Raw genomic sequence first — 26,429 nt, forward strand, 5'->3', positions numbered from 1 at the left:
TGTTTTTGGGACTTCAAGAAGCTGTGGTTGGGGCAGAAAAATGAACCACAATAGGAACAGAAATTAACTGTGGGTTTATACGCATTTAACTCCCTCTAGTTTCACAATCTTGTTTATAATCCATGTGTCTTTGGTTTGGTGACCAGCTTATGGCATCTAGGGAAAACAATTCAGCCACTTTAACGAAGTTTCTTTTAGATCATACTAAACTTGTTTTCTTTCCTCTTTTTCCCTTTTTGTCAGTGTCATGCAAGTGATAATAGCTATCCACCATAACTAACAGGTCAGTTTTGAATTTGTTAATTTGTTGCTGTTAGAGGCTTGAGACTATAGGATGGAGGTTTACCCTCCTGTAAACAACTAGGGCTACAATGGAAAGGTTTAGATTGCCTCGATCACTCTGTTGCTGTAAACTGTGATGAATGCACCATAAACTTTACCTTTTAATACATGTGTAAAAGACTTTGTGGCAGCCCACTGCTCCCCAAGGGGATGGGTTAAATGTAGAGAATAAAAAGAAAGATTGGGAATCAAACCTGGAATCTTCTTGCTCCAAGGCAGCAATGCTACCCACTGCTCCCGGAGCTGGACTCAGACATTAATTTTCCACTCACATTAGGACAGTCATGGTTACAGAATATGTTCACCTAATGAATATATTCAGGCTTAAAGGGTTGTTTTTTCGGCAGTACTTTCCATGTCCAGAGTTAGATACTATGACGGTGAGGCAGCTTTTATGCTCCTCATCTGTGGAACAAACTCCCTGAATAAATCAGAGATGCTGAACATATCATGCTACCGTCTCATGGTATTTAAATTTGTTGTAAAACTCTTTTCATTTATCTATTGTATTATAAAGCACTTTAAAGGTTTAGAGGATGATCTTTTATTTCTGGTTGGATCCTCCTATTTGTCAATCATTCTGGTGATATGATTACATTAGGCCGTCCTACGTGCTCGCCACGTTATCTTTCTTTTTCTGAGCATGCACACTGTCAGGAGTATATCTGTGGTGAGCTACTGTTGCAGCCAGTCATTGAAGCTCACTTTTCTCACAGCGGTTCCTTGAAAATGGCCTCTTTTTAAAAATTTGCAAAAATCCTCGCTTCAGTGTTGGCTAAAGCAAAACCTCTACTTTGGTGAAACATGGTATTGGTAGAATCATGGTGTTTGGCTGCCTTTGTGAGAGAAGAGAAAGAAGGATGGAGCTAAATGGAGGAAAATAAGGATACAGGCAACAAACAACCTGAGATCTAATTAAATGGATAAGATGGAACCATCATTGTCCGTGTGATGAAACCATAGAGATAAAAGCCTTAATTGAAAATATGGATCTGTGGCCAAATTAGAAAATAGCTCTTTAAGAGGCACTGTGCAATGAAAGACAAGACAAAGTGAGATATATATTCTGAAGGACTTACGGCTGTAACTGCTATGAAAGGTGGTTAAACAAAGCATTTTTTCAAGCAGATTGTGGACAAAAGAGATAAGCTTATCAGAACTGTCCTTGTAAGCGTTCTGAAAATTGGGAATCCTTTTATTTTATTATAAAATATCCCACTTTGTCTTGACTTATCACATAAATCAATAAAATACATTGAAGTTTATGAGTTTACTGCGACAATCAACAGGTACAAGGGTGATAAATAAAGGCATACTTCTGCTGAAGATGGTAGAAAAAGCTAATATAGTAGTGGTGTCATTCATTGCAACACTGAACACTGACGAAACAACTGAAAGGCATAAATTCTGACGCTTGGCACTCTCTGTATAAAAAAAAAAAAAAAAAAAAAAGGAAGTGAAGTTGAGGATTGTCTAAATTTAACGCAGCAGAAGTCACCCAGTCACGCCTTCCTCTGGCCAAAGGTCTAATGAGGTGGCATGAGATGCATCTCCGTGGTTATATCACACATGGAGCGCATTGTGACATCTCATAAAGTGGAACTGAGAACTTTTATTATGGGCGGCTCTTCCACTTACTGTGCTGATTATTTTAGTAACAGATCAAAGAAAAACTACAGACTAGCTGAGACCATAAGAGAAAAAATTTAACTTTCATGATTCAAAGCATTCAGTGTTACACGGGATTACACCTCTAAAGATGATTTAGGATGCCAAAGTTGTTAGTAGATCCATGTGATGCTTCAGCAGTCTTGTGCTAAGATTCTCATGTGAGTCCTGCTGAATGAACAGATGTCCTAGAGCTAAATGTCTTACATCCTGCTCCCTGGAAGGCATTTTCTTTCCTAGAAATGAGGATTCATGAGAGCCTCTAACCCAACTACATATTTACAACCATAACAAATCCCAGGGAGAAATGTTGCTTCACACTTTAAAGCCTACATGTGAACTTTAATTCATCACAGATCTCCCTTCTTACTGCAAACAGGCTCATATCTACACAACTATGACAAAAGGAAAAACACATGTAGGAACTTCATGTTTTCATTTTATTGAGAATTCAATGAGGTTCACATATCAAACCACATTTTATATTTTTTTTAAAAACAACTTTTGTTATAGCTAAAACATATATTACAACTTAGTACATAAATGTTTTATTTTCCTCTTTTGCACAGCAAAGATATGACATTTATGTCTGAGACAACCTAGCGGCATACATTATGTACATAATTGTCAACAGTGCAAAAGTAAAGCAGGATGTCACAGAAGCTCTCTTCAGGAAAATGAGGAGGGGTTTATTCTGACCCACTGGAGCACTGAAGACGGAAAGGTGCTTTTACAAAAAACCAACAAAAAAATAAACGGAATGCTGCTTCTTTTGGATCACAATGTTTCAAGTGAGAAATAAACCTTAAGTGAACAACCTTGATGCTGCAACAAATCCTCTTAAACCAGAAGAGGCAGATTTACTGCAGCCATCCTCAGTCACATTGGGGCTTATCTCTCAGGTGTGCATTTTCCCATGGTTGCCGTTTCTGGTAAAGTGTCAGTAGCATGATTGTAAGTTTGTGTGCGGCAGTAGCTTCAAACCCAACAGTGAGCTTCTCTCCTTTAGTTGTTGAGGCACATATCAGATGCTCCACACAGAGCACAAATGTTTAGACATGCACCGACCAGTAATTGGCTGTGATCCATGACTGGAATCTGAATGCAAACTAGTTTAAAACTAAGTTCTACCAGTTTTACTCTTTGACTGGGTCAGACAAGGGCATTCACTATTTATATGTGATATCTACTTTAAATTTTACCAGGTTTCAATCAGATTAATTAACCTAATAATATCTGGATGGTCAAAACGGGAAAGTGGAGAGGTGGTCGGTGCATTTCTGCATGTGTTGCTCATGGAGACAATGTGGCTCAAATAAACAAGGCTGCAGTGAGGCACAGATAATCAACATTTAGGCTACTTCCAGCACCTTGACCTCCCCCAGCCCGTTGCTGAGTGGGGGAGGCTCTTGGTTGCTTTCTATGGAGGACTCGCTCCCTGTGCTCTCCCCAGAGAGCAGTCTGGTGACCCTAAGGTCAGCTTTCAGAGTCTGCACGTCGTTCCCTATGCTCATCTCCCCCAGATCGTTAATGATCTGAGTTAACTCGTGTTTTTCATTGATGCAGTCCGATTCTAAAATGTCCTCGCACTCAAAGTGCATGGCTTTCTCCTCCTCTTCCTCCCCCAGCTGGTCCTCGGTGATGGAGCCCAGCTTGGGCGCGCTGCGGCTGCGCTCCACCGGGGGTTTGTAGTAACACTGTCCGTTCAGCAGCTTCCTGAGCGGGACCAGAGGGATGGTCTGCTCCCCGATGAGCTGCTGCTGCTGGTGACGGGCATCGTCTCTCCGCTTCAGCCTTTTGAACTCAGCCAGGGCTGTGGCGGAGGTCTGGTAGAGCAGCAGAGCCATGGCTTTAGCTTTCTCCGGCTTGGACACCAGCACTGCGTGGCAGCGCAGCATCACCGCCTTGTGCTTCATCTCGTGTCTGTAAATCCACGCGAAGATCTTGGGGAACCGCGGGTCCGCGACGCAGTAGGTGATCCGGTGCAGCAGGTAGAGGTGTCCCGGCCTCCTGGCTTTATCGTCCACATGCACCATCCGGATGCCCTGCGAGCTGACGGTCAGCCTCATCTTGGTGCCGCTTTTCCCCATCTCGCTCTTCCCCCAGATCTTGCTCACCGCCACGTCCGTGCAGCCGTCCCCCTTGGACTGGATGGTGGTCGCGTTGCCCAGGTAGAGCACCGTGTACGTGGGGTCCTCGCTGGTAATCTTCACCTTTTTCCGCTTGGACTTGAACATGCTGCCCACCCGGTTGAGAGCGCTCTCCGGGCAGGACTTGGCGAAGGAGGTGAGAGCGGAGTAGTTGAGGCTCACCGCATAGCCCTTCTGCTTGGACTGCTTGTCTTCCTCGATCAGGTCGAACTTGTTCTTCTTCCACGGCAGCATTTTACCGCTGTTCCCGTTCAACAGCAACACTGGGGACGAGAAAAAAAATGATGTTACTATAAAAATCCTAGAAGTGATCGGAGAGCTTCAGTTATGAGCCACTTTGGGAGAACTGAGCGGAGAAGACAACGTACTTTATGTGTCCATCACAGCAAAAGCTTCTGGCCATTATCCGCTCACCGACCCAAGAGCGCACAGCTGAGTCTGTTTGCTGTACGGGGAGCAGATTCCTCCTTTATATACAGGGAGAGACCATGACGGACCGCGCGTAGGGTGGACTAAACCATTTTACTCCTGATCCGTTCTTGTGAGTCTTTACCTTTTACATATATATTTAAATGAGGGCAATCGTGTAAATATCGGTAAGCAGAGTACGCAGGAAATAAGAATCCTGATTACAGACACAAAGATGCGGAAAAATTCCTCTTTAAACACACCTGAGCTTCTATTTTTTTTAATGTAAATTTTCACAGATATTCTGGAAAGAAGTTGAGGTTTACATCATATCACACTCCAACACACCAATTAAATTACAAGCCAAATATATTATCTTACACTATAGGCTACTAATAATGATAGGAAACTTGATGATCTAGGTTAACTTGATAATTCTAATTGCAAAATTCCACATAGGCTACACAAAACCAAAATTTCCAAAGGTCGACCTTACTTCCCTGTGTTTGAAAATGATTTAAAAAAAAACTTCAATTGTATCCAAAGAATCAGCAATTAAAAAAATGTATACACACTGTTAACGTAATTCAGGAAATATTTGGAGAAATGCAATATATCTTGCCTTTTTTTTTTTTTTTTATCTCTTCCGTTATCTATTTAAGTTGTTCTATCTTAATTTTAATTGTACCCCATCATTGAACTCTTATTTTGGAGATACAGTTCTATATCTTGTGATAGTTTTTTTGTCAATGGTTTGTAATTTGCAACTTTTCAATAAAGTTTTGGATTGGGAAAAAAAATTTTTGTAAAAAGCATAAAAAGTGAAAAAGTAAAAGTCATTAATGAAAAAAAAAGACAAAAAAAAACACCTGATTTGATCTTACTTATACCCCATTATATGTCAGATTTCAATATTATGGTGAGCCGTTTAAATACAACACCAATAGCAAAGCAGACAGTGGTACTTTTAATTACTATGTTAATAACTGTATAGTTCATTAGATGGTTGGTTAAAAAAAACCAACCCTCATATAATATGTTTCAAACCGCAATAAAGATCTTAAAACAATGTATTTGAGTATTTTATTTTTTACACTACAACTTGGAATTCTGGGTAATCCAGAGTTTTGTACTTCACCCAGATAATGTTGCTTATTGTTGTGTCGCTACACCATTGAATGAGGGTAAAACTTAATTAGTCGGAGTATAATTTAACATTTTATTCACTTCACTCTAAAAAGAGAAGGCAGCTCCAGCTGAAATTAACTGCTTCATTTCATAACAAATAATTTAACCAAGTTGATCCAATTTTATTTAGTTTCTAAGTTGCCCAAGTGAATATATTACGGTAATTCAATTACTTGTCAACAATTGAAGTCATTCATTTAAGCTGGAGCTACATTATCCCTTTTAATAAAAAAATTACACCGATTGCCAATGACATAACTATTGGTAAGCAGAGACTGCAGTTGCTCAGTGGCCCCCGACCTCTTAGGGGCCCCGTCACTGACACATGGTTGGCCCCCTACATAGCTGTGGAGTAGGACGTCTCTTTGCAGATCTAATGGTGCAAAAAATTTCTCTAAAGCCCACCTGATATGAAATGTCTGACTGGACCTTATTTATACCTCAACACATGCCAGATTTCAACATGATGATGAGCCGTTTAAACACGACACCAATAGCAAAGCAGACGGTGGTACTTTTAATTACTATGTTAATAACTGTGTATAGTTCATTAGACGGTTGGTAAAAAATACAGTCATACAATATGTTTCAAACCGCAATAAAAATCTTAAAAGAACAATGTATTTCAGTATTTTATTTTTTACACTACAACTTGGAATTATGGGTAATCCAGAGCGTAGATTAAAACCATAACCGTTACGTACAATGTGTTAGCGACGATTGGTACCAATAGAGGTACTTGAGCTGATTCCAGAAAAGAAAAAGGAAAGAAGAATTGCTGGAAGAGCGGAACAAACTTCCCAAAATAAAAACCTTCTTTCTTTGAACCAAAGAGGGAATGGTGGACGTTGCTGCTACAATGAGTGAAGATTGCGACCAGGAGATGAATGGAGACATCTCGTGTCACCCCCCCCCCCCCCCCCCCCCCCCATAATGTTGCTTATTGCCGTTGCTTATTGTTGTGTCGTTACGCCGTTGCCGATTGCACACATCATTTAATTTTATTGCGGGGTAGCCTCCTATACATGACAGTTATAAGCTAATTTCTTTTCTTCTACCCAAGCAGAGGCGTAGCTAGAATTTTAACAAGGGTGGCCAGGCAATAACCAATGTACTGTACACTGAGGGGTGGCGGAAAGTAGATAGGCACCAGAACCTCACAGCCAATCTACACTGTTCCAACTTGAAAGTAACAAGCAAAACATTCGTATTTTATAAATAAAGAAAAACCTTTGCTAACAAATATACGAATATATTCAAACATCTGTTCTTTCTAAGTACCGGTAAAAGGTATAGTGGATCAAATTCTTTCAGGTTTTGAGTTTTGAGCAAACATCTTTTCCATTGTCATTACTTACCTACTTTTGTCAGTAATCATTCTGCATAAAATTTACAAGTATTAACATCTACATATATTAATTATTTAATAAGTTTGTATTAAAACAGTTATTTATCTATGATTTCACTGAAGACTCCTAGATGACTTGCAGAGACACATTATCTTCTGTTTACCCCATAACAGACAAAATCTAGTTCTGAAAAGAGCAGGAATTCTGTGCTTATCATCTTTAATGTTAGTATAGTGATATGCATAATTAACCACAGTGTTTTTGTTGTCAAGTGGCCCCTGATCTAGCTCTGCCCCTGTATCCATTATTCTGACACAGCTATTGAAAACAAATAAGAAAGGATGTTAGTAGGAAATTAGAGTGTTTCAACTAAAATCTAAAGCGTATAAACATATATTTCATGTTAATTTTGTTTATAAAGCGTTGTTTTACAAAAAATAGTCTCCATCACAGTTTAATGATATTCTTAGATTTAGCCTTAGACAACTTTGCTGTCTAAGGCTAAATTTTGGCAAACTAAATTTTGTTTTGTACAGCTTTCAGGCAGTAAATGAGCAGCGGCTTAGCAGTGAAATGAACATTTCCATTCCATAAAGTGCAGCAGTGTTCAAATGTAAACAGCGTGGGAGAAAAACATGGTGCAAAAACACATTGATAGGGAAGTTTAGGGCAGTGCAAAAACAAACAAATATATATAGGCCTAGTGAAAAAATGCAGCAGAAAAAAAGCATTTGAGTGGAATTCTATTAGTATGATGTTATCAGTGTGATGCAGTTTTGATTTGTGACTTGATTTAGAGTTTTTTTCAACACAAAAAACTTTCTATATATTCTATACATTACTCAGAGATAGGAAGAATAGACAAAAGATGTACTCTAAGATTTGTGTTAGCCTACTTTTGTACGCCTTTATTGAAGAATATCTAAGCTTTTAAAAGCAAGCAATCAGATTAAAATATAAAATTGTGTAATCTTTCGGGTATTTTGAAAAACAGAATCGAAAAGAAATAAACAGATTTTTGTAATCATCGTTTGGAGTTGCCAGTCATAATCGCAGCAACTTAAAAGTCTAAATCCATATTCCTCTTGAATCTGCTGGGAAAACCCAAACAGATCAGGACCGTTTAATGTTCTGTATTAAATATGGACCAATCCAGACATGGATTTCATAACTCAGTAGGTGTGAGGTATTAGTGTAATAAGCATGGGCCTACCATTTTAGGATTTCATTTTTTTAAACCATCAAAAATAACTACCAGCAGTCCTTCAGAGTATAACAAATAAATAGAAAATTGTGACAATTTCTAGTATGTCATGAAAAAGAAAGAAGAAAAGATTTTGATTATTTAACAGTAAAGGTTTTATGCTGCCATCTAGGGGTTTTATCTTGAAACTGCGTTCCTTGATATTGCTACGTTTACAGGGAAAATAACTTGTAAAACATTTTTAATAAGTTAGTACGTTTAGTAAGTAAGAGTACCAAAAAAAAATAATGCAGATTTTCGACTTTGAATCTCCTTTCTGATCTTGTGGAAACAGCAATCATTTGAGAGCTAGTTTCTTCAGAGCTTATTTAAGAGCTGGACAACTTCATGGGAGAAACCACTTTTTATTATTCTAGATATTTATATAGCTATTTTTCCACAAACAAAATAGGCATATTAAATCGATATAAGTGTATTAGTGACTATAATATATAAGATGTAACATAATCATTGTTTTGAATTTTGCTTACTGGTAATATGTTGCGTTGCTTTAAAGCAAACACCGGAAGTTCGATGTTGGTATGTTCCACTTCCACAGTTCAGGACAACAAGGCAGTGCACATGTGTTTAGACTGTTGTAGGCATATAACGCTTTTTTTATACACCTAAAGTCCTATACTTCTTTTCTATTTTGTAGTGTAGAATATTTCAGACGTCGTTATGGGAAAGAAGAAAGCGGGAGGAGGAGCTGGACTGGGTAGAGCACTGATGAAGGAGAGGCTCCAGGCGGGCCGGGGGAACAAGAGGGGAGATTCGTGGGTAAGACATGACTACAGTTAGCACTACATACAGGTGGAAATATCTGTCAGGAATTCAAATATATTTTCGATAAAAAAAAAAAAAATATATATATATATATATATATGCAGCATCACTTCTGAGAAAGTGTGAATTATGGCATGTATTTATTTATTTATTTATGTACTTATCTTTTTTTAATCTCACATTTCCAGCTCCACACCAGTGAACTGAATGATGGCTATGACTGGGGCCGTTTGAACCTGCAGTCAGTGACAGAGCAGAGCTCCATGGATGACTTTCTAGCCACAGCTGAACTGGCAGGAACAGAGTTTGTTGCAGGTAAAACACAGCCATGCTGCCAGTTAAATACTCTCTACATTGTTGATATGAATGAGTTTGATCCCTTTCTCAAGTTCTCTCAGAGAACTGAAAAGTGCAGCTAACCCACTATTTATAAATACTCAAATAGACCTTCACAGATGTTAAAATCATTGAACATGAGGAAGTTATTAAGAAACCTAAACCTTTTTGTAGCCACTACAAAACATCTGGTCTAATTCTGGCTGATGTTTAAAAAAAAAAAAAACTCTTTAGTATTTTGTGTAATTCGAAAATATTCAAAATAACTTTGGATCTTTCCACAGGCTTGATTTTATCTTGCTTTGTTAAATTCAAAACAAATTTAAGTTTGCTTTGATCATGATTTGTGTTTTGAATAATTGTGAGACCGTTATCTTTTTATCATATAATCCCCTTATAAAATGTATTATTAACCATTGCAGCCAACCATGCCACTCCTGTTGCTGTGCTTGACATTGGTATTTATTCTTTTTTTTCATTAAAGCTCTTTTGGCCAAATGTCTTATTTTTTCTCTGATCGGAAAACCTATTTGTAGGAAAAGTCTTCTTCTCTTTTAGAGATAACGGTAGTTGTCAGCTTTTGATCTAGGATTTCTCTCTAGGTCAGAAACTTTTTAAAACTGATTTATACGCATTTTATTGTTTTTTTGTTGTTGTTTTTTTTTACCCAAACGAAGTTGACAAATTTACAATCCAAATTACCATATAAGCCTAAGGAGAATCAACAGACATTCTTTTATTTTCATCTTTTTTACAATTTTAATATAATTACTGCTCTAAGTGGGTTCCTCTGTCAACTAAAGGCATGTTTTATAGTCTCTATGCTCTAGGTAGTGATTTATTAATTACTTAATGAGTTGACGATTATTTAAATAATCGATTAATTCGATGAATTGTTTCAGCCCTAGTTCCAAAGCATGTTTTAATGCATAAATGTCTAACAGCATTAAAAGAAAAATTTTGGAATAACAGTGTTGGTCTATCCATCATCAACCAGTCAGTGAATGAGAGGGAGGATAGATAGACTCATCTTGCAGTAGCTATTTATTTCTGTATTTACAGATAAATCAGTCAGTCATCTGGGTCAGAATTTGACATATGTGAATTAAACGTTGTGTGTTTTGAGGAGGATAATGCCACTAGCAGTTTAAAGCAGCTTCTGATGGACTTCATTACTCCTGTATCATCCACTCCAACATTGTTCTTTCTGGTTTCTCAGAGAAACTCAACATAAAGTTTGTTCCAGCCGAAGCCAGAGCAGGGCTGCTTACAGCTGAGGAGAAAAGCAGGTTAAAGAAGCTGCATGAAGAAAACAAGCATTTCCTCAGAATTCCTCGGCGGTAAGCGGAAAACACCTGTTCGAAATCTAAACATTTGATTGACTTTGGTTTTAAAGCATGTTTTTCTTCTTTTTTTTTTTAAGTCCTCACTGGGATGAAAGTACCACTCCAGATGTACTTCAGCAGGCAGAGAAAGACAGCTTCTTGCAGTGGAGACGAGAACTTGCTCAGTATGCATTAATTCTTTCTAAGTTATTTTGATACTGGACCCTCCTATAGTTTTCCTCTAGAGCTACTGCTGAATGTTGAACGCTCACTTTTGTTGCATATGTGTTTAACTGTAATTTTGATATTATTTCAAAGATTGGAGGAGGAACAGAAGTTAATTCTAACACCGTTTGAGAGGAACCTCGAATTCTGGAGACAGCTGTGGAGAGTTATCGAGAGAAGGTAAAATTAAAGAGATCTGTTAATAAGGATACGGAGCTTTGAGGAGCAGTTCATACTTTTTTGTGACTTTACTGCCACAAACTTCAATGTGTTTCTCAAATTTCAATTCTTGCCATAGATTCAGCATCGGTTCTTACTCTAGACTTTGTCTGAGGTTCTGTCTCTTATGTTTAGTGTTGCCATCCAGCAAACTGAACCGCTCCTCCTAGATTGTCCTCCTTCATTCATCTTTCCATTTCTTTAAGTAACTTCACTGTCCCTGCAGAAGGCCAGGGTGCCCACAGCATGATGCCACCACTTCTATACTTTATATTGAAGATGGTGTTGGGGGCAGTGTTGTTATCATCAACAATGATGAAATTATTTTGTTAACGCTCCATTTTTTTCATGACGATAATAAAATCTGTTGAGCTAAACATGGATCTTTGTTGACGAAAACTTGACGACTCATGGGTGTGAGTTTTCATCAATGAGACAAGGCTAAATCTAACTGTTAGCGGGTGGTCTGTCAGACGTTTAAAATGCATCCTTGTGCTGTAATCTGTTAGACAAGTGAAGCAGTATCAGCCGTACAGCTGCATCCTGTTTGCTCATGCTGCTCACCTGGCATATGGCGTTACATATTCTGCTTGACCACAGATGGATCATGGCAGCAGCAGCGATAAAAAAAATAAGCCAGAATGGTCCGGTGCTGCGTGCTAAACTCTTACCAACTCTGCCTTTCCAGGTGTGCTTTTGCAGAAATGCATTTTTGCATGCATTTAGCTCAGAGTTTGTGCTTTATGCTACGTTCAGACCGCAAGCAGCAGGAGCAGAAAAATATAGCAGCACATACTCACGTGCTGCTATATTTTGCTGCTTGTACAAGTTTAGTTCTGACGCACGGCTGAAGCATCTTTGCTGCTCTTGCTGCGCGGTCGAAAAGTGGGTGTGATTCGCTTTGGGTGAGCTACCCTATCCTTTCTTTGCTTGTAACTATATTTGCTGTGATCAGTGGGTAAAAAGTAGTTTTAATATATTTTATTATTAATAAGTGAGAAAGCCACCTGAAAACCTCATCTGTGCAGTCAGTTCATCAAGATTTACAATCCTGCCTTCAAATATTATTTCGCTGTCGGAGCCGTTCAGACCCCAGTACACCGGCGGTGTGCTGTTACTAGGAATCCCGTTTAACAGCAGCCTATGACCAAGTCGCCTCTTCGCGATTTTCAGCTACTGTTTGCAGTGGCCGGAAGGTGTTTTTCATGTATGTCATTCAAACTGCAGGCACCAAATAAATCTATTAAATCTATTTTGACAGCTGAGAAGTGGTAACCAACGGGCAAATTGGAGAAATAAAGCCAAAATTGCCAAAATATAAAGAATGTTTTCGTTCATTGCTTTTTTGAAGCAATGAAGATTTAATTAATCTGTGTGCATACATAATTCGTAGTAGATCAGAAAGTGTTTGCTTTGGGATGGAAACCTCATAAGTCTAAAACCATTCCTTTATGCACATTTTGTTAGCTTGTCTATCTGCTATAACCAATATGATGTGTTGAACTAGATCTGCCATTTTTACAGTTTTTGTGACACTTTTTTTTTTTTTTAAGTAGGGCATTAATTCATAAAGTTTATTTGAATTCTTTAAATTAAAGTATTCTGCCCAACAGCAATGATGAACTGCATTGCAGCATTCTATACCCAGCTATTGTAGTATCTAGGATAGAGTTGTCAGTGTGGTAAAAAATCGAAATTGTAAATGTTAACTTTTTTTGCAACATAAAATTAGACTAAAACCTTTTCAAGTTTAAGTCGACTATTAAGTATCGTAATGATTAAAATGTAACTAAGGGCCGGATTTATCAAAGGTTTGCGTGTATTAAAACGTGAGCTATTTCACTGCGCACGCTAAAAAATGTACAAACTGATCTATCAACAGCGTGCTAAAAGCATTTGGTCTTTAAAACGTGGTAAATAGCACCTCTGATCCATTTAGTACTTTTTCTGCAATGAATATGCAATATGGGGCGTTTACACGCTAAAGTGCGTCTTGTGGGAGGAGAACATGTAAATATATTAATTTAGCACTCGCAAAGTGATTTATCAAACTTGAACGCAATTTTGCTAACGGTATCTGACTCTATATTTAACACGTTTCAAAAGAAGGTGCAAATGGTCTGTATGCGTAATTGCGCATACATGGCAGCGGTTATTGTCGCAAGAAGGAGACATGGAAATAAAGCAAGGAGACGCAGAGAACGCATTTTTTCACTCCGTGTGAATATTTTTGGAATGAACGAGGAAACGATCATCAAAACATATCGTTTATCCAGCATTGCCATTTTGGAGCTGTTGGGGGAACTCCGAATGGATTTGGAGCCAGCCACAAGGAGGACCCACGCAATACCAGATATCACAAAACTCCTTGCAACATTGCACTTTTTTGCATCTGGTTCATTCCAGCGTACGGTTGCAGCGTGAGCTGGGATCTCCCAATCTCGTTTTTTCAGAAGTGCTGTCCGACGGGGTCGGGGTTCTCCCCCTGCGCCTGTGGAGCAACGTGCCAAATGCTGCGGGGATCTCATCCACAGTCACAGGCCAATACAAAACACCTGTTTTTTTTTTTTTTGTTTTTTTTTTTACTGCAGCACATACCACCTTAGGGAATAAAGGTTGTCAATTTATAAATATATATATATATATATATATATATATATATTTACTTATTTATTTTTTTTGTTGGGGGTCACTGTAAGATTTAAATTTCTTAATGCACTAGTTTGTACAGACTACAAACTACTTTGCCGCAAACCACAAAACGCGCAAAACCATCATTTAAATAGGGCGTCTCCAACAGTTTTGCACCTTCCACCAGTTACGCAATCACTCTTGTTAAATCACCCGCAAACCATGGTTCAGCCCCTCGCGCAAAATTCCAGTTTGCGAGCGCAAATTACTGCACGCAAAATTGGATCTTGATAAATCCGGCCCTAAGACTAATAATAGTTTTCATCCTGAAGACTAAGACTAAATCTAAAATGGCTGTCAAAAACAGCACTGTTTGGGGGGTTATCAGGGTTTCCGCGGGTCCTTAAAATGTCTTAAAAGTCATTGAATACTTCAAAATAAAAGTAAGGCCTTAATTGGTATTAAAATGTCTTAAATCAGTCTTTCGTAGGCCTTAATTTTTAAAACATCATAAATAGGATTATTTTTATTACGATTTATTTTTGTAATCTAAATGAAACCTTAAAATTGACAATTATTTTTTTTTTATTATAAAAAAAAAAAAAAGGCTTGCCATTATTGGTTCCATCCCGATAGCGGAACCAATAAAAGCGTTGTTGTGGCCGGGATGTTTGGGAGATGCACCATTAACTTTTTGTCTGGAAAATATGAGCAAGTGTACAGGTGCTGGTCATAAAATTAGAATATCATGAAAAAGTAGATTGATTTCAGTAATTCCATTTAAAAAGTGAAACTTGTATATTATATTCATACATTACATACAAACTCATATATTTCAGATGTTTATTTTGTTTAATTTTGATGATTACAAATGACAACAAACGAAAATCTCAAATTCATCATATCAGAAAATTAGAATATTGTGAAAAGGTTCAAAATTGATGACCCCTGGTGCCACACTCTAATCAGCTAATTAACTCAAACCACCTGCAAAAGCCTTTAAATGGTCTTCCAGTCTAGTTCTATAGGCTACACAATCATGGGGAAGACTGCTGACTTGACAGTTTTCCAAAAGACGACCATCGACACCTTGCACAAGGAGGGCAAGACACAAAAGGTCATCGCTAAAGAGGCTGGCTGTTCACAGAGCTCAGTGTCCAAGCACATTAATAGAGAGGCGAAGGGAAGGAAAAGATGTGGTCGAAAAAAGTGTACAAGCAAGAGAGATAACCGCACCCTGGAGAGGATTGTGAAACAAAACCCATTCAAAAATGTGGGGGAGATTCACAAAGAGTGGACTGCAGCTGGAGTGAGTGCTTCAAGAACCACCACACACAGACGTATGAAAGACATGGGTTTCTGCTGTCGCATTCCTTGTGTCAAGCCACTCTTGAACCACAGACAGCGTCAGAAGCGTCTTGCCTGGGCTAAAGAGAAACAGGACTGGACTGCTGGTGAGTGGTCCAAAGTCATGTTCTCTGATGAAAGTAAATTTTGCATTTCCTTTGGAAATCAAGGTCCCAGAGTCTGGAGGAAAAGAAGAGAGGCACTTCATCCACGTTGCTTGAAGTCCAGTGTAAAGTTTCCACAGTCAGTGATGGTTTGGGGTGCCATGTCATCTGCTGGTGTTGGTCCATTGTGTTTTCTGAGGTCCAGGGTCAACGCAGCCACATACCAGGAAGTTTTAGAGCACTTCATGCTTCCTGCAGCTGACCAACTTTTTGGAGATGCAGATTTCATTTTCCAACAGGACTTGGCACCTGCACACAGTGCCAAAGCTACCAGTACCTGGTTGAAGGACCATGGTATCCCTGTTCTTAATTGGCCAGCAAACTCTCCTGACCTTAACCCCATAGAAAATCTATGGGGTATTGTGAAGAAGAAGATACAATACACCAGACCCAACAATTCAGAAGAGCTAAAAGCCACTATTAGAGCAACCTGGGCTATCATAACACCTGAGCAGTGCCACAGACTGATCGACTCCATGCCACGCCGCATTGCTGCAGTAATACAGGCCAAAGGAGGCCCAACTAAATACTGAGTGCTGTACATGCTCATACTTTTCATGTTCATACTTTTCAGTTGGCCAACATTTCTATAAATCCTTTGTTTTTATTGGTCTTCAGTAATATTCTAATTTTCTGATATGATGAATTTGAGATTTTCATTTGTTGTCATTTGTAATCATCAAAATTAAACAAAATAAACATCTGAAATATATGAGTTTGTATGTAATGTATGAATATAATATACAAGTTTCACTTTTTAAATGGAATTACTGAAATCAATCAACTTTTTCATGATATTCTAATTTTATGACCAGCACCTGTACATTACATGTAACGAAAATTGGCTCCAGCCAAGAGTTTTCTCCATGGCTAAAACCAGTATCAGGGAACATACATGAGGCACAGTGTATTTTGTGCAAGAAGTCATTCAAGCCTGGAATGATGGGAATTAAGGCAGTGGAGGCGCACATGCGAAGCACGAAACACAAAGCGTCAAAATCGAGTTACACAGAAACAGCAGATATTTCTCAGTTTTGTTCCACCCTTGTCTCTGCAACGCCTCCACTTATCACCAAATCAAACATACTAAGAAAACGATACAAAGAAAAATAACTACAAAAAATACTTATCACTGGTTATGTTGTGGCTTTAAAAGTGATTTGTTTTGTTCCTTGCTGAAACAAAAGTTTGTGAATTCAGTTAAATAATTGTTCAAATATATCTGTCATCTGTGTATTTTTAGCTTTCTTCCTGTATGGGAAGTTTTTCAAAATTTGAAACATTAGTGCAGTGGTTTATGTTAAAATAAACCTTTGGGTTAAGTTGTCGCAAGCGAGTTTTTCTTGTGAATTTGGTCTTAAATTTTTATTTCAAGTGGCATTAAAAAGTCTTAAATTTAACTTGCCTTATGCTGTAGGAACCCTGATTATCTGCATTAGTAGTTTTCTTCCAGTGTTTTACATTTAGGCGTGAAAATCATTGCTTTCATCTCAGCTCCTTCTTCATTGCTTGTGACCTCGTGTAGCAATAGATGTATATGAACTGCTTTCATCAGATCTCCTTAGGTGTGGATCTCCACAGCCCTCTCCATAAGTCTCCATGGGCCTTATGGCAGCTGCCCTGATCAGTGGTCACCTTATTTGTCCAGGAGTTTGGGTTTATATTAGTCATGTTTCTATTCATCTTTATTTTCTTCAAATTTGGACGTATTGAATTGGAAGAGTTTGATGGAAATGTAAAATCCTATATAACTGATAAAATTCTGCGATTATATTACGGTACATGACTAATCAGCTGTTTCTGCTTGCATGAACCATCACTAATACTAGCTGACATGCTAAAGTAAGTGGACTTGCCCCATTGCAACACATTCATTAAAACCTCTGTCCATCACTGATATGTGGTCTGCACTAGCTTGATGCCTCTACTCCTTGTTTACTGCAGACAAACATAATGTCAACCTATGATGACGTTACAATTTGATGGCCTTGTTAATTCACTCCAATGGATGGAAACAAGTCTAATTTGTTGTTTTTTCTTACTTTTTGTTCACTCAAAATTTGCATCACATTTAGATGGAAGCACGGCAAGTTATTATTTATCATTGTGTTTGAACTTATAGCCTACCGTACTAAATGCACTTGGTCTTCATGATGCTCTTTATTTACTAATGCTATCATGCTAACACACCTCTGTGGCAGCCAAAGCATGTATTGTATATAGAGGTACAGTGCCAAGGTGATAAAGTGATGTTTACAGATGCACAAAATATTTACAGATCTTTATGTCATGTTTTAGTTTTCCTTTAGCCTTACAGTTAAGCTGTACTTTGTGTTCCTTTGTTCTGTTAGAATACATGGTAGCTTATCGTTATTGGTGACAGGCATTAAGATTCTAGGATACTTTAGAATAGGGCTGGGCGATATAGAAAAAAAGCTTATCGATTAAAAAAAATGCATATTGATCGATATCGATAATTATTGAAAAGATTTGAAACCATATTTTATGTGCAGCTCTGCCTGGACTTTTTATGATATTGCTAAATGATTTAATTTTAATAAAAAACACAAACACAGACTTCGAATTAAATCTTTATTTAACCAACTTTTTTAACTATAACAGAATTGTTTTAAAGTAAAATAACTTAAGAGACCTGAGTTATGGTATTAAATACTGACAAAGAATAAACTAAAGTGACCAGAGAAGTGACCAAAATAAATATAACAAATAAATAAATCCCCCCCTACCGCCGCCGCCGCCCCCGTTTCCTGCTTTAACCTGAGTTATTACTTTGAAGTTTCTGGCCCCTCAGCATTTTTATCTCAATTGTTAGAACTACGTGGGAAACTGCCCAGAACTGAATATACACTATATTGCCAAAAGTATTTGCTCACCCATCCAAATTATTGGAATCAGGTGTTCCAATCACTTCCATGGCCACAGGTGTATAAATTCAAGCACCTAGGCATGCAGACTGTTTTTACAAACATTTGTGAAAGAATGGGTCGCTCTCAGGAGCTCAGTGAATTCCAGCGTGGAACTGTGATAGGATGCCACCTGTGCAACAAATCCAGTCGTGAAATTTCCTCGCTCCTAAATATTCCACAGTCAACTGTCAGCTGTATTATAAGAAAATGGAAGTGTTTGGGAACGACAGCAACTCAGCCACGAAGTGGTAGGCCACGTAAACTGACGGAGCGGGGTCAGCGGATGCTGACGCGCATAGTGCGAAGAGGTCGCCAACTTTCTGCAGAGTCAATCACTACAGATCTCCAAACTTCATGTGGCCTTCAGATTAGCTCAAGAACAGTGCGCAGAGAGCTTCATGGAATGGGTTTCCATGGTCGAGCAGCTGCATCCAAGCCATACATCACCAAGTGCAATGCAAAGCGTCGGATGCGGTGGTGTAAAGCACGCCGCCACTGGACTCTAGAGCAGTGGAGACGCGTTCTCTGGAGTGACGAATCGCGCTTCTCCATCTGGCAATCTGATGGACGGGTCTGGGTTTGGCGGTTGCCAGGAGAACGGTACTTGTCTGACTGCATTGTGCCAAGTGTAAAGTTTGTTGGAGGGGGGATTATGGTGTGAGGTTGTTTTTCAGGAGCTGGGCTTGGCCCCTTAGTTCCAGTGAAAGGAACTCTGAATGCTTCAGCATACCAAGACATTTTGGACAATTCCATGCTCCCAACTTTGTGGGAACAGTTTGGAGCTGGCCCCTTCCTCTTCCAACATGACTGTGAACCAGTGCACAAAGCAAGGTCCATAAAGACATGGATGACAGAGTCTGGTGTGGATGAACTTGACTGGCCTGCACAGAGTCCTGACCTCAACCCGATAGAACACCTTTGGGATGAATTAGAGCGGAGACTGAGAGCCAGGCCTTCTCGTCCAACATCAGTGTGCGACCTCACAAATGCGCTTCTGGAAGAATGGTCAAAAATTCCCATAAACACACTCCTAAACCTTGTGGACAGCCTTCCCAGAAGAGTTGAAGCTGTTCTAGCTGCAAAGGGTGGACCGACGTCATATTGAACCCTATGGATTAGGAACGGGATGTCACTTAAGCTCATATGTGAGTCAAGGCAGGTGAGCAAATACTTTTGGCAATATAGTGTATATATATATATATATACATATTCCCGAAGATTCCTCGGAGGAGAGCCGCGTCGGGGCCTACACAGCTCGTACTCCTGCGGGTGTGAGCGGCTGAGATGATAAAAAAAATAAAAAGTTGGTTGTGTTATCAGACTTGGTTTTCACTGGTTCCCGACACATTTTCCAGATGACTGTGGTTTGGTTTTTGTCCGACTTGCCATGACCGAAATACTGCCAAACTGGCGAACTACAAAAACCCTTCTTTGAAACAATTTCCTCCGCCTCTCCTTGCTGCACATCTTCATGTGCTCTGTGTTGTGGTTTGAGAGGGCGGCGCTTTGTGACGGCATGCCTGGGTCCGCGATTGTGAGTGATTGGTTGGGAGGAAGCAGTGACTAGCATAAACCTACATGCTAGGCTACAATGAGAAGGAAGGAAAACTGCGTTTCTTTTTTATCGAACTTTTATCGACCCTCTTTTTTTCTATTGCGCCACACGTCTATCGATCGATATATATCGTTATTGAATTATCGCCCAGTAGGGTTGTCGCGATACTAAACTTTTCAACTCAATACCGATACTAAGGAAAATATTCGATACTCGATACCATTTTCAATACCACAAGGATAAAAACAAAGACTCCAAAATTCTACAGAAATATTTTCATTAATAAATAAATACAATAAAGGTTGTATGCTGTGCACAATAGTAAGCAAGCTTGATATAAAACTTATAAAATTAAAATTAAGTGTTCTTTCCTTGGCTATGCTTTGCACACATAACAATGACGCTAACCAAACCGGTTAAAGGAGAAGTTCGGTTTTTTACACTTTAAGCCCATTTTCTGTAGTGTCCAGGATGAAATCGAATGATCGACACCAAAAGTTTGACAATTGCTCCTGTCTCTGCTTTTTGGCTCATTTAGAATCCCCCCCTGGCTGCTTTAGAATGGCTTCCATTGTGCATGTCCGATAATGTCCTTAAAACAACCTTAAACGTTCTTTTTTTAAAATATGCTACTCACCGTGTCGTCAGCGCTGTTCAATGACGTTCCAAAAAAAGTTTCGTGAAGAAAAAACGTTCCTGTAGTGTTTTATTTAGCATTTTGTAAATCCCATTGAGTTCTGTAGGAATAGTCAATATTCCGCTGCCACCGGAAACGGAAATGGGGCCTGTTTACACAGTTGTAGTCTTTTCGCTTCACTCTGTGTACTCCGACGTCGAGAATCAAGAATCCACCTTTCGTATTCCATTTTCAGAGTTTTTTAAAGTGTTTAACAGAGACGTTAGCACCTCGACGTCGGAGTACACAGAGTGAAGCGAAAAGACTACAACTGTGTAAACAGGCCCCATTTCCGTTTCCGGTGGCAGGGGAATATTGACTATTCCAACAGAACTCAATGGGATTTACAAAATGCTAAATAAAACACTACAGGAACGTTTTTTCTTCACGAAACTTTTTTTGGAACGTCATTGAACAGCGCTGACGACACGGTGAGTAGCATATTTTAAAAAAAGAGCGTTTAAGGTTGTTTTAAGGACATTATCGGACATGCACAATGGAAGCCATTCTAAAGCAGCCAGGGGGTGATTCTAAATGAGCCATAAAGCAGAGACAGGAGCAATTGTCAAACTTTTGGTGTCGATCATTCGATTTCATCCTGGACACTACAGAAAATGGGCTTAAAGTGTAAAAAACCGAACTTCTCCTTTAAGAAACAAAAATCATTCTCAGCGGCTGCACCTGTTACAGAAAAAAAGTCTGAAACTGAAAAGTGCACAGAATTATTCAATCACACAGTGTTCTGAAAGTGCATTTCCCTCTAATCTGCACCTTAGATGAATGACTGCTTAGGTGCCACTGGTGGTAGCACTGTATCAATACTTTTGAAAACGAGTATTGTACCCGGATACAACATTTCAGTATCGATACTTTTGACAACCCTATCGCCCAGCCCTACTTTAGAAAAGGCATAGTATGCTTTCGCTATGAGGACTAATGTCTTATGTTTTTCTTCAGTGACATCGTCGTTCAGATCGTGGATGCCAGGAATCCTCTGCTGTTCAGATGTGCCGACCTGGTAAGGCCTCTTTTAATCCACATCGTGTTAGATCGATATAGAACGGAATCGCACCATTCTGATCACAGGACTGTAATTTTGTTCTACTTTGCCAACAGGAGGCATATGTAAAAGAGGTGTCGCCAGAAAAGGTAAACATGCTGCTGGTGAACAAGGCAGACCTTTTGACCCGGGAGCAGCGGAAGGCCTGGGCAAAGTATTTTGAGAAGGAGGGACTCAGGGCTGTTTTCTGGTCTGCCTTGGCTGAAAGTAACAGGCTGGATGCAGAGGAAAAGGTGAGGGGAAATTACTTAGATAAAGTTGAATACTTTTGGTCTGCTTCGATATGGATGTTGGTTCTATTCCACACATTGATAGGTTTGAGCTGGTTCTGGGGAGGGTAAATCTGTCTTTTTCTTGTTCTCTTTAAACTCAGTAGCTTGACCCTGATTTCTTTCTCTCAGGGCATGGAAGTTGATGATCCAGAAAGTGTAGAGAGTGATTCAGAGGGAGGTGATTCTCCACACAGTGCAGACATGAACAAAAAGGAAGAGCAAGAAGAAGAGCTGGATGACAACGTAACCCTTGATGAAGAGGACTGGCAGACCTGCTCAGAGGACGAGGAGGAAGCTGAAGGAGGATTTTCTGGAGATTCCTTCCACAACTCCAGCCGACTGCAACACAAAGATGAGCTCTTGGAAATATTTAAAGCGGCACACAAAGGTTCCAAGTGTAAAGAAGGACAGCTGACAGTAGGACTGGTGGGTGAAACTCTGAGTTTGGTTTTAGGAAGAGAATATATTTTTCCTTTTGGGTTGATGTGTTTCTTTACTTAGAGTGTAAATTGTGCCTTTAAAATAGTTGGAGCCTTTATTTTATTGCACATGAAAGCATCTGTGAAATAGATTAAATAAGTTAGTGTTTTGTTCAAAAGGTTGGGTACCCTAATGTTGGAAAGAGCTCCACCATCAACACTATTTTGAGGAACAAAAAGGTGTCGGTTTCAGCCACACCAGGACACACTAAGCACTTTCAGGTATGGAATGGGTCTAATCCTTAATCAAACTCTTTCCATATGCATTCTGTCAGAAGCTAAAGTTAGACCATTTCAATCTCTTCTCAGACTCTTTATGTGGAGCCAGGTCTTTGTCTGTGTGACTGCCCCGGCCTGGTGATGCCCTCGTTTGTTTCTACCAAAGCTGAGATGATCTGCTCTGGGATTCTGCCCATTGACCAGATGAGGGATCATGTACCTGCAGCGTCCCTGATATCCTTTCCTGAATGATTTTATGTTGCTGTTGAGTCTAATTGAGCTGTTCCTTTAGACCTTAATGGATTTGTCACATATGTCAGACAATCCCTCGACATGTGTTAGAATGTACCTATGGCATCAACATCATTAGACCACGAGAAGACGAAGACCCCGAAAGGCCCCCCACCTCTGAGGAGCTACTGACCGCATATGGATGTAAGATCATCACATGTTTCATGCTTTTCTGTAGGAAATAAAAAATGATTTTACAGAGTTATTCTTTATTATTTTTGCAGATATGAGAGGTTTTATGACCGCCCACGGCCAGCCGGATCAGCCCAGGTCAGCTCGGTACATCCTCAAGGATTATGTCAATGTGAGTTTTACTGTTTGTTGAATTTTGGGAAGTTCATTTAAATGTACTTACAGGAATCAGATTCTAGGATGATGCATTAAACTGTTAAAAGAAAAATGATAGACCATGCCATGGGTAAGAGTGCACTTCTATCCACTAGAGGCAATAGACCTGTAACTTCCAAGTTTAGCCCCCTAAAGGCTACTGCCAACATTAAATAGTCTCCCTCCATGTTTTGGAATCTGATAACAGGCCAATTTGATTATCAGACTTAAGAGTCATGGAGTTGCTTAGCAACAATACTTGTTTATTTGGGATTTTAGTTATCCATTGGTTAATGAATCTAAAGTTGATTGATCTTTGATTAATGCTTATTTGATAAATGTCCATTTTCTTAAAAGCTGTTTTGTCTTGTATCAAGAGAATCTTTCCTAAACATGAAGTTTTAATAACAGTTTTATTTAACTTTTTACATTCCAACTGCAGCTGTTGCGAGTGATTTAATCGGTTGCTTTATAACTAAACTACAAACACAACAGCCAGAGAAAATAGATGTACGGTAGGTCACCATGATGAAACTTGGCTTTTTAAATGATTTTCACACAGCATCAAAATGTTTGACTGTATCTCATCCACATGCTAATCGTGATTTAAATTTGCTCACCATGCTGATCATTTTATGACTATTTGATTTCAATGTGGACACTTGCCTGTCAAAAGCTTAATGTGATTTCCTTCTTGTATAAAGCTGTTTGATTTGGCAAGAGGAATGAAAAAAAGGTGCTAAACCCGACTGGATGGACCAGCAGTCCTGCTATTTGCTCAGCTGTAGTAGGAGAATAGAGATGCGTTGACAGATGAACTAGTCTACTGTGAACAAGGTTTTGAAGAGGTTTGCTGGTTGAGTCTGTGCATCTTTCCCTATGCTTTTCAGCGAAACCTGGAAACTCAGAATCACCGTGTGCTGCAAAGCAAGGCTAATAAGAGGACAGCAGCAAGCAAAATAACTGATGGCTGCCGACTTTATCATTGCACTCCTTCGAGAGTCTGCATATATATTTTAGTTTTGCTTTTACTTTCAATTTCTTTACTCCTTAAAGTACAACTCACTCTGCGCAAAAAGCAAAAACATAACCCCAACCTCAGACAAAATGTGAAAAAAAGCCATCATAGTTGTTGGTGCCAAGAGACCCAGAGGGACAGGGCAAATGCGGCGTTCCATCAAAGTTCCTGTTTGAAATGTACCATGATCGCCACACCATGAAAGAGATAAAAATATATTTTATAAAAATGTATTTTTGCTACTCTTGTTTGGTTATTCTACATTTTTCCCACTAATTATTTATCCTTTCGAAAATTATGTTACTAAGGGCACACACCCCTATAGCCCATCCAGCTGCTGAAACTAGTTAATTTCCCCCTATGGGCAAGATAAAGTTGATTTTATCTCCATATTTATAACTGTTATAGTTGTTTATGTGCTTAATTATCACAGTGTTTATGTGGTGGTCTTCTCTGCTTATGACACTCTTAGATTTTCTAAAAGTTCTCCTTGCTGATCTTTCTGATATATTTGTCTTACCATAGGGGGGAAAAATGTAAGATTTTTCTTACAATTACGTCATTAAAGCTACTTTTGGTTTTAGTGTTCTCTGTAAATAAAAGCTCTGGCCCTCATGAAGATAAAAGTCTTACTAGGCTGGAATCAAAAGTACTTATTGTTTTTCTAAGTTCCTCTTTTTACCCGCAGATACTTTATATTAAAAATGTATTTTCCTTTTTTTTGTCCTCAATAATTTCTGAAACACCCTGCTGTTCCTGTCTGTTTACTCCCTACAGGGCAAGCTTCTGTACTGCCATCCTCCTCCACACATTAATCCTGAAGACTTTCAGCCTCGGCATGGCAAATTCCAGAAAAGAGACTCTGAAAATGGGGACATCTCCGCAGTAACAAACAGACCACAGAAAATCAAGAGGATTGAAAATGTTGTTGATAAAAACTTCTTCCATCAGGTAAGAATGAATGCTCTGATCATTAGCACCAATAATCTGTTTGAGGAAAAACGTTTTCTACCTTTGATGGGCTCTTCCTGGTAGGATAATGTCCGGGCACTCACAAAAGGAGTCAAAACCATCATGGGCTACAAACCTGGAAGTGGACCAGTTGGACCAGTCAGCTCCCAATCAGAGGCAACGGGAGAAAAGCCCTGGAAAAAACACAGCAACAGAAACAAGAAGGAGAAACTCCGGCGGGTTACAAAGCATCTGGACGCATGATGATTGTCTGGACTTTGCTTTTAACCATCTGATTTCAAATGGAATAAAGTAAAATATAAATAATCTCTTAAGGTCTCTGATGTAGGTGCATAAATGCCTCTCATCTGTGAATATGGATGAGGTCTTGATCTGAGCTGCTTAATATTATATTCAGATAGAAATGGTTGAAATCATTTATGACCTGGACTGTGTTGTTGATTGGAGTTGAAGCACCAAATATTTAGAATATTTTCATGACGCTTGCATATATCCTTTTTTTTTTTTTACATAATTAGGAAAGGTTCCCTTTGACCTGCAGTGTCTTCTCACGACACGACTGAAGTGCACGTCCAGTGTAACACTGTTGTCAGTGACTTCCATAACTATGGTGCAAAAACAGGCAGTGACTGCTAAAGAAAAATGTGTCTGTCAATATTTTGCAGCAGACTGCAACATCAGCCCACCTTTGGAGTGAAGGCTCGATGAGAAAACCATTTTAGCTCAATTCACTGCTTTTTTTTAAAAGATTTATTGGAATCTGATTACGTAAGGTATATATTTTTCAGTGCTGAAATTAAAACAGATGTGACAACATGAATTTATTTTGTTGCTATTTATTGTTTGAAGACCGTGATTTTGCTTTCATTTAAACCAAGCCTTGGTTCCTGGTCCAACAGAACCAAGGCAGCACTGGAGGATTTGATTCCGTTTTGTGTCACACAACAGGATTCAGTTAGTGAAGATACAGAGGGAAAAACATGCAGAAAATTTGATTGATCTCCCTGCAAAGGCAGCGGTTTAATGATAAAATGAAATCACTGCCATTCCAGACTATACTAACAGCATAAAGAAAATGTCAAATAGATTAGGATGCACCTGCTGCTTCCATAAAAGGCAGAGTCAAAAACAATGTTTCTTTGAATAACTTATGTTGAAGAGGTGATCATGTTGGGAAATTGCTGCATCCCTAAATCAATTAGTCCAACCTCTCAAACGTGACCTGAGTAAACTGATGACAGCATGTGACCAA

The 26,429-nt window shown here is 39.0% G+C and overlaps 2 protein-coding genes across 2 annotated transcripts; one reads left to right on the forward strand and one right to left on the reverse strand.

Moving 5' to 3' along the window:
- Nucleotides 1-2,429: 2,429 nt before the first annotated feature.
- fam43a (family with sequence similarity 43 member A) lies at nt 2,430-4,669 on the reverse strand. Its single transcript, XM_038301694.1, has 2 exons — nt 4,529-4,669; nt 2,430-4,423 (listed from the first exon to the last, which is right to left on the reverse strand). Coding segments are annotated over exons 1-2 (1,062 nt in total). The 5' UTR covers nt 4,530-4,669; the 3' UTR covers nt 2,430-3,362.
- Nucleotides 4,670-8,903: 4,234 nt separating this feature from the next.
- lsg1 (large 60S subunit nuclear export GTPase 1) lies at nt 8,904-25,993 on the forward strand. Its single transcript, XM_038301696.1, has 14 exons — nt 8,904-9,128; nt 9,323-9,449; nt 10,690-10,810; nt 10,894-10,980; nt 11,114-11,200; nt 21,497-21,557; nt 21,656-21,832; nt 22,001-22,297; nt 22,471-22,572; nt 22,660-22,803; nt 22,881-23,004; nt 23,085-23,164; nt 24,983-25,156; nt 25,241-25,993. Exons 1-14 carry the CDS (start codon nt 9,030-9,032, stop codon nt 25,418-25,420), a joined length of 1,860 nt encoding a protein of 619 aa, XP_038157624.1. The 5' UTR covers nt 8,904-9,029; the 3' UTR covers nt 25,421-25,993.
- The last annotated feature ends 436 nt before the right edge of the window (nt 25,994-26,429 follow it).

The sequence above is a fragment of the Cyprinodon tularosa genome, unplaced genomic scaffold, assembly GCF_016077235.1.
Source record: "Cyprinodon tularosa strain WSP-4 unplaced genomic scaffold, ASM1607723v1 ctg471, whole genome shotgun sequence".
Lineage (NCBI taxonomy): Eukaryota > Metazoa > Chordata > Actinopteri > Cyprinodontiformes > Cyprinodontidae > Cyprinodon > Cyprinodon tularosa.

Excerpts from the sequence above, each read along its gene's own strand:
- lsg1 (XM_038301696.1), top strand. The coding sequence starts at position 9,030 with ATGGGAAAGAAGAAAGCGGGAGGAGGAGCTGGACTGGGTAGAGCACTG. Across the intron at positions 9,450-10,689 it reads AGGAACAGAGTTTGTTGCAG|AGAAACTCAACATAAAGTTT; the intron begins GTAAAACACAGC and ends CTGGTTTCTCAG. Across the intron at positions 11,201-21,496 it reads TGGAGAGTTATCGAGAGAAG|TGACATCGTCGTTCAGATCG; the intron begins GTAAAATTAAAG and ends GTTTTTCTTCAG.